This window comes from Danio rerio, chromosome 14 (genome assembly GCF_052040795.2).
Source record: "Danio rerio strain M-AB ecotype USA chromosome 14, GRCz13ab, whole genome shotgun sequence".
Taxonomy (NCBI): Eukaryota; Metazoa; Chordata; class Actinopteri; order Cypriniformes; family Danionidae; genus Danio; species Danio rerio.
Genome location: NC_141034.1, coordinates 30,003,421 through 30,012,669, shown reverse-complemented (window position 1 = coordinate 30,012,669; position 9,249 = coordinate 30,003,421). Strand labels below are relative to the sequence as shown.

The 9,249-nt window shown below is 37.2% G+C and overlaps 1 protein-coding gene across 3 annotated transcripts in view; it reads right to left on the bottom strand.

Annotated features, from left to right (window-relative positions):
- Nucleotides 1–723: 723 nt before the first annotated feature.
- glra1 (glycine receptor, alpha 1) overlaps nucleotides 724–9,249 on the bottom strand; it is an 89,042-nt gene continuing 80,516 nt past the window's right edge. For 2 of the 3 annotated variants that reach the window (XM_087280105.1, XM_087280104.1), the window contains exon 10: nucleotides 724–1,631. In XM_087280105.1, the coding sequence (XP_087136231.1) occupies nucleotides 1,344–1,631 (288 nt within the window). In that variant the 3' untranslated portion in view covers nucleotides 724–1,343. 3 annotated transcript variants of the gene reach the window in all.

Sequence of the window (9,249 nt, the reverse complement as noted above, 5' to 3'; positions counted from 1 at the left end):
TTGTGTTTTTTATGTTATTTTTAATATTTTACAAGTGTTGTTTTTACCCCAATAATATAATAAATACCAACAACCCGTTATAAGACAAATATGTTAGGCTCATCATAGTTTAGTCTAAACCTAGGCTAGAATGTATGAAAGATCATTTATTTTTCAGATCAACATATATTGCTTTTATTAAATTATTAAAAACAGCTTACATCACACAGGGGTTGATTTGTCATACAAGCGTTTGGTTGGAAGCTTAATTCTGCGGCTCTGCCTCTGGCTCCATCAGGCAGTCCTTCTACGCATGCCCAGGCTCCAATTTCAGCAGTTTTTTGTGACAGTTTGTGCCCATCATGAGGTATTTTGCATTCACAGCTTTAGCGTTGTTTATATTTTTTACAGTCATTGGGTGTGATGGACGAAGGAGACATCTAAATCATGCAGTGCTGGTGGTCAGGAACGTGGTTAAGAAACACTGATTTAAAGTATATATACTTCTACATATTATTTGATTTAAACTTGTATTAAATATTTTCCTCAAGCCTCAGTCAGGCTTTTTCAGCTTAATTAAATGATAAAAACATAAATAAATAAATAAATAAATAAATAAATAAATAAATAAATAAGACTATGTAATTGTTTTTTGGTCAACCTAAAAAAATAACGTTTGGCACATGAATACAACATAATTCAATCTGAAAATGAGCACAGATAGAGGAACACATTGACCACAGCTTGAATAAATAAACTCTTTTCTTTTTCTCACCTGGCACTCATCAAGATCCATTAATAATCGATATCAGAATGAAACATCAGGAGACCCCAGGACACACGTACCAAAGCAAATCTCGGTCTCTGAGACCTGTAACATTTTCATAGTGTATTCATGGAAGCCCCAAACTGCCTCGAGAACCCGAAAAATGCTTCAATAGCTTTCTCACTGGAAGTATTATCATTTAAATATAGGATATATTACAGCAGTAATGTTTCTCCGTATTCTTGCAATGCAGTACGTCTTCAAGTTGCAAAAAAAATGTTTTACAAGATATCCTCTTGGATTCCCAGTCATCAGAAGTTCTTAAGTTGAATATTTACTTTTAGTCATTTTCTTTTTTTTTAGTAAATATATTGCCACATTCATATATCATGCATTTTACTGCATTGCTATTGCACAGGTCCGGATTATTCAGGAGGATAGAAGAGAAAAAGACGGAAAAAAAAGAAAAGGAGGAGGAATAAATACCTCTGCCGGGGACTCGTCATCACCAAAAGCGAGTGAGAGCACTGCACTGAGAGAAAGGCGGGCACGGTGGGACGTGAGGAAGGGGCGTAGAGGCGGGTGTATTCGAATATCTTTACTGCTTGTGAATATCCTCGCTGCGTATGATCTTGTAAGTGATCCAGTAGAAAATGTTAAAAATGAGGAAGACCAGCGGAAAGGCCACACGCGACACTGTGTCGATCCGTTTGGCACGGCTGATGAAGAGCTTGCGCATTTCCTCCACAGTTTTCTCAGGGGGGTTGGTGGAGGTGGGCGCGTTGTTGTTGTTGCCCTTGATTGCCATGCCGTCTTTGGCCTGGAGGCACGCTGGACCCATGCCGTAGGCTGCGAAGCTGAATCTGCCGTCTCCCGCCTCGTCCTCCTGCAATACAGCACAGGTGTCCATAATTCACACACTACCGGTTAGCATATTCATTAAATGATTATCTTTTGAAAAAAAAAAACTTTTTTCTGACCATAGTAAAGTCTATATAATGCAATCCAGAAGCATCAAAAACTATGCAAAACTATTATAATGATGTTGATGAAAAATGCCTTGTTTCCACTGAGTGGCAGGCTTGTGTCAGTATCAAATATTATTGTGATATAGACCTAAGCTACAAAAAAAAGTACTTCAAAGGGCTGGTCCACTACAATATCAATTTTTAAACTTTAGTTGATGTAGCACGTGTAAACATAAACAACATCTCTGTATGTAATACGCTCAAAGTTCAATGCAAAGGGAAACATTGGCTTTTACAGAGTTAGCTAAACAAAGCCTACAGAGAATAAAGTTTGGGGACTACAAGAAAATACATACAGGTAGGTGAGATCACAAAATCAGTTTATGTGCATTTATCATGTGCACACACCAAGCACAGTGAAGGGGCGTGGCCAGAGGCGCTGTAATGCTATAGCAGAGTACGCTAAAATGCGGTCTAAACGCTGCTATTTCCACAGAGCTCGTTCTGTTTATGTATTTGGGCTTATAAAGGACGTGACGCAAAGAGAGAAGTGCTGACAATTTAATTTAAATATGATCCAGAGAATTATAAAAAAGATATATCTAGCGTTTGACAAAGGACAGCTTCCAGAATCTTTCCCAGTTCAGTGCTGGATTTGGCTAAGAACTCCTCAAAGAAGGATCAGCTCCAGCCACAATAGACCAAGCTGTGGATTGTGAGCTACAACATGTAAGGATATTTATTTGTTAAAATTGAACAATTACATGCAGTTACTAGCGTTAACGATATGTTGTAGCAAGGACATAAACAAGGATGTAAACAAAGGGAAATGCTGTTTGGAACTTTTAACAATTTAGCTACAAATTCTAGGGATACGCCGATATAGATTTTTGGGCCGGAATCGATAACTGATAACTTTTTAGGTTTGGAGACCGATAACAGATATAGGCCAATAAATATAAATATTTAAAAATATTACATTTTTAGACAGTGAACAACTGATTTTATTTGAAAAACTGTATAAAAGTCTGAACTGATCTTCTTTGAATAGCCTACTCAAAGACAGCAATATTTAAAATTGCAAGGTGATTGTATATACATACAACTTCACATAAATTAGCATGCCAAAAATAAATTATTTACATTTCTTCATAGCAAATTAACATGAAACTTAACTGTTGCATAAAATAATAAGTTAAATAACCAATTGAGATTTAATTAACAAACGAGTTAAATAATTACATTTTAAATCAAATGAAAATGAAAGTTGTTGAATAAAACATGTTACAGTAATGTACACTTGTTTGTTGCTGGTTAATTTGACACCTTTACCACACTCCCGCAAGATTCTCTTGTGCTTACACGAAAAGTTATCTTTCATTTATACACATGTAATATTTTTCCTCAGGCAATTTAAACCAAAATACATGATGACTCTCTATCAAACATCAACAATGATAAGGAATATGATTGCTTACTGAGTTATTAATAAATATCAATACCACAAAAACTTTCTGGGAGTAGATTTTGAAGGAATAAACAATGTGAGAAAAGCTTATAGTGCACTGGTCAAATCTGAACAAGTTTGACCCACACATGTGTGAGGCAGGCAGTACAATTACATAATCTATCGGCTTAAAGATATCTGCTTAATTTTGATATCAGACAGATAACATTAAAAATAGCATGTATCGGCCAATATGGATATTGCCATCCTGCATTAGCATATACATGCTTAAAACCCGAATATATATGAAAGACACTTGTCAGATTTTATTTTAGAGAGCAGGCATGAGCTTCAGCTGTGTCCTCTTCTTTTTATTCTAATTCAGGCTCATACTGACTGACAGTATTTATACAGCACAGGCACAGTGCATGCGAATCACAGCATATTATGTTAGCTGACCAATCAGAGCCTCTTTTGGAGAAACTAGGAAATGTGACAGTCGTTCTCATGTTAGTTGAGTAGCAGTAATGAAGCATGAGCACACATTGCTTTGGATCTTATAAACACAACCAAGCCTTAAAAAAAAAACTGGACCCCCCCTTTAAAAGGTACAATAACAAAAATACTTAAATTAACAATTATTGTGTAGTCATGTTCCAAGTAAACAAATGTTTCAAGCTAATTAAATTGCAAAAAGATTATAAAGTATGATAGGTAACACTATACAATAAAGTTTTCATTAGTAAATGTTAGTTAATGGATTAAAATAGTGAGAAAAGGCAGATTACAGTTTCTGTCTCATTATTAGTTAAACAATACAGCGAAATGTTATTAATTATTAACCATATGCAGTACAGTAGGTAGAAACTATTAAGATAACCAATTTAATCTTTAAGCATTTGGTTCTGTTATGAACACCACTGCAAATACACTGTGAATATTCATATAAAGCACACTAAAACTTTCAATAATAAATAATTATTCACTGTATTTTGAAGTGTCCATGATATTAATATTGTGCATGTTCATTATCATGATATTTTAAACTTCTGCGTATTGGCGCATGCACAGTACAGTATGATTTGGTCCCAATGGTATCAGTTTCTAATTTGATACTTTTGACAGTGGAAAATTGAAATAAAATATCATACTGTAGTGCATTAAACTTTAATGCTCAGCGAACCCTAGCCTTAAATGGCATCTGATGTGAAACTACCCTGAACAGACACTTTATTAAGTAAGCCAAATTTCTAGTATACCTACGAATAGCTTGATTAGCTGTTTTAGGTGTGTCTGGTTGTGGTTGGAGCTCAACTCTGCTGGACACCGGCCCCAGAGGACCAAGTTTGGGCACCCCTGAAGTAAACCATACTAGTTCTGGGCAGGACCCCCTTTTCCTTTCTAAATTGCCTTAATTCTTTGAGAAACAGATTCAAGAAGGTTCTGGAAATCCTCCGCAGAAATTTTGTTCCATAGTGATATGATAATCACTTACTGCAGATTTGTCAGCTGCATAGTTGATCTTCTGTTCTAGCAGATCTTAAATGATTAAGATCAGAAAACTATGAGACCATTTAAGTATAGTTCATTTATTGTCATCTTTACAAAGCAGTTTTGAGCTTTGGGGTGGATTACCTTGCTGGGCGTAGACATCATAAGATTGGTACAGTAGAAATGAAACAATAAAACTTCTCCACAACAATACTAAGGTAGGCGTAGGTGGCTTTCAGTAAATATTTAATTGTTACTAAGGAAACAAATGTCTGGTCAATCTCCAACCCTCTCGCACCAGCAAGGCATTACTGCCTACATAAATGCACTATTTTCTTTTTTCCTGACCATTTTCTGTAAACCCTAGCCCAGGGGTGTTTAAACTCAGTCCTGGAGGGCCGGTGTCCAGCATAGTTTAACTCCAACTTCCTTTAACACACTTGCTTGTAAGTTTCTAGTATACCTAGAAAGAGCTTGATTAGCTGGTTCAGGTATGTTTAATTGGGGTTAGAACTAAAATATGCAGGATTAGACATCCCTGCCCTAGCCCATCTTGCCCCATCAGCCATGCCACATTCAAAGTTACTTAAATATCTTTTTAAACTTCAAATGATTGTTTTCAACAGGCATAATCAATAAAATGCCCAATGTTTATATACAGTAGATATGTAAGACAACCACTAATTTACTTATACTATAAACCATTACACATCCAGCCAACTGTTATGCAATTGTAAATATCAGCACATTGTTAAGCTCATGCAGAAGTGCAGAGAATTACTCCTCACACAGGCCTCACAACATGCCTTAATTATTCTTTACAACATGCTGTTGTTTTCTTCAAGTGTAAACTCATGAGCATACATACAGTATGACAGCATTGGCTTATAGTTTTAAAATAGTTTAAAATAACATCTGTCTAAGTGTAGAAATTTACTTCATGAATTTTTTGCTCCAATTTGCAGTCTGGATGCCTCAATACCTGTTGCCCAAAGCCAGAACCCATCTGCAGACTTTAGGCAATCGTTGACAGATATAGACGTATTTAATGGGCAAAAACTCTGAGTTTCTAACTTCGCAATCTGATTTCATTCAGTTGGAGGAGCTCAAACATGTTTGATATTTGCTGAGGCAATTTTAGCATCCAAAATCACATACTGTCTTTTGCCATATAAACTTTTTCACATACTGTATAGTAGGAAAATATTTGATTTTGATGCATCATCTCTTTTGTCGATCATCTCCTAGCAACAAGGTGCAAGACTGCAAGGTGCAGGACTTTGTGTGCAAAACAACCTTCAAGTCTGGTACAGTCTAATCCTCAGTATCTGCAAGTGTATGAATATATCATGCAATGTAACATATGGAATTATTTCATGCACTGGAATCATATGTATTACTACTGTAATTGCTATGTGTGATTTTCCTTTAAAGCACGGCATTAGGGTTACTATTATATGGCATTACATGGACTTCTGGCACAATCTGAGGGTGAGTAAATGACATTTTTTTATTTAATCATTCATTCATTCATTTTCTTTTTGGCTTAGTCCTTTTATTAATCTAGGGTCACCACAGCGAAATGAAGCGCCAACTTATCCAGCATATGTTTTATGCAGCGGATGCCCTTCCAGCTGCAACCCATCACTAGGAAACATCCACACACCCTCATTCACACACATACACTAATGACAATTTAGCTTACCTAATTCACCTATACAGCATGTCTTCGGACTTGTGGGGGAACCGGAGCACCCGGAGGAAACACAGGCCAGCATGAGGAGAACATGCAAATCTCACACAGAAATGCCAACTGACCCAGCCGAGGCTCGAATCAGTGACCTTCTTGCTATGAGGTAATGATGCTACCCAATGTGCCACCGTGACACCTCTATTTATTCATAGAGTATCAATTTAAAACTTCCAATCCAGTCAAATGGATTACATGTTTTGTTATGGATATTATCTATTGACATATGTCAGCTAGATGGCTGAGAGTGCAGACAGAGGTCGCAATATTTCACATGAGCTAACTGACTAACCTTGACTTGCTCCCAACCTCTACACACTCTTATTTGAGATTCAGCAGATGAACTCTATCTTACACGTTAATGAAAACAGAACCAAAATAACCACCTCATCTAATTAGATTTCAACGCGGCGTGATTGTGCTCGCCTAAATACAACCCACGGAAGCGAAATGGGATCATTATTTTCATAACGCATGTTTTCAATTTGCAGGTGCAAACATCTAGCGCCTAGAACTCTCCTACTCGCCTTTACTGAAAGATCAGCCATTTTCTATGCAGGACTCCATTTTTAGACACTTTGTCCTCCTTCTGTCCTTGTCTTTCAGCCATCCCATTTATAACTGTTAATGTGTGCCGGGGTAAATGGAAGATCACGCTAGGAAGTGTGTGTGTACGTGTGAAGGGTGATGTTATTCCACTGCCCCTTTGTTTTTGTATACGACGCTGTCTTTGATGCCGGGATGCTACGACCTTTCCTTGTCCTTCAGTTGCACTGGCTCACCATTTGTAAGTATTACGGATGCTCGGCTTTATTTCTGCTGCCATATGATTAATGTGGTGGCTCCGAGACGTGACGTGGAGCTGTAAAGAGGAGCTGAGCTGCAGCACCGCCGCGTCCTGCGTCACTTTCCCTCCCGGCCCGGCCCCTGCCAGATTCATTACCCTCCCTTCCTAATTAAAACTCCGCCATTACTGCATTAGGCGTGCCAGCCGTGTTCCCAGTCCGACTGTTAGAGGGGAGGAAAAAAAACAATAAGCACAACACTCGCCCGCGTCCTCCAGCTTTATAGAGGAGCGCAATATTATCAGCGAGTGTCAGAATGCAGCTCACGGCAGCGTTTGCAAATCAGGGGTGTGGTGTCCGCCGCTATGGACAGGGCCTCTCGGCTCCTTCATCAATCAAAGTCCCGAGATGTGACTGATGTTTTGATGTCTTTTATTGAGATGTTGTGATAAACGAGAGAAACCGAAATGGCCGTAAAGTAGCAACCTTATGCCGTTATCGTATATTTATTCAAAAGGCAGACATTTGCATTGGAGACAGTGACGATTTTATATAAAGTATATATTAAAGTGAAAGTCACCTCTATCGTACACGTTGAGATTGGGATGATGTATTGCATTTATCTGCGCACGGCATTACAATGCATTGCGTCGGTTTTATCACCTATGGGTGACTTGGAATGAATATTTTAGGAGCTGCATAAGAAATGGATTCAGGCATTAAGATGATGTGCCCAATGGCTATGACTCTTGAAGGGAAATATGTTTACGAAAATGCAATTTTTCTCCAATAAACATCTGTGCCCTCATAAATGCTGGGAATTTAAATGAGAAGCCGACAAATAGCATTTGTTCAGAGTATATCATTGCAGGCATTTTCTTCCTTTTAGGTTTCTTTAATGGCCAGAATCATTTTCAAACCTGTTTCGGAAAAGCCAGTGACATCAGCTGCATCGGTCCAACCACATCTAAAAACCCCTCGATTCCTGTCACTCTGTGCAATGACCTCTGAGTATAATGAGAACTGCTGGATCAAGAGTGGCATTTCTAACCAAAGATTGATTCTAAATATGTTTACTTAACACTTATTTTAATAGAGCTATGCCTTTAACCTTTATATATTTTCTTCTAATAAAGCAAAACAATACAATTATCGTGATTTTTTTTCCCATTGGCAATTAAAATGCTTGACCAAGTTTCTGACACAATTGAAGTTGCTACAGGAATGAGTGCTAAACCCAGTAGTTAGTGGGTTTTTGTGAATGCATTTTTGATCATGTTTTACATAAGGTTTGATTAGAACACAACTCTTTTTTTTATTCTATGGAAAAAATTAACTTATAACACAACTTGTTAGCTCATGAAACGTGGTTTCATGAGATGCAGAGTATGTCGACGTCTGAGTTCCAGGCAGTCATCTACCCAGATGAGTGCTGTGCAAGTCGGACTGTTCATCAAGGATCTATCGCTGGATGTAATCTCACTATATTTGTTAAACGTGACTCGATTGTTCTCTATCCAAAATCACATTCCCTGCTTTTTGAATCTTCTAGTTCTTTACTTGTTCTCAGGTATTTTGGCTGAGTGCAAAGATAATTTAATATATTTTTTAATGTAACCATGTACACTGATTCTGCACATTTGACTGATTGCTTGCATTTATTTCCTATAATGTATAAACTTATTTGGCGTTATACTTTTATAATGGCTATTATTGATTAGTAAAACTGATATTCAGCAAAAGAGAGGGTATTTTTTCTTAATTTCAATGAGAATGAAAGGAGGCAATTATGTTATAGAACACGTTTTGTTATAAATATGCATAAAGTGAAGATGACGGTCATATAAATGTAGCTACATGACACCTCAACATTTTTGGTGTCTGTTAAGTTGCTAATATTAAATTGAAAATAGGCAGTTCCTCAAATTATGTTTCCATTTTATTGCTAAGAAAGTGAAAAATTGTAGCCAGGGTGATGTGAATGAGGTTATAAAGTACACTGTTCCCTTTGAAGATTTATCCGACGTGTCCTCAGGAGCTTGTTTTCTATATCAAACTTTCCA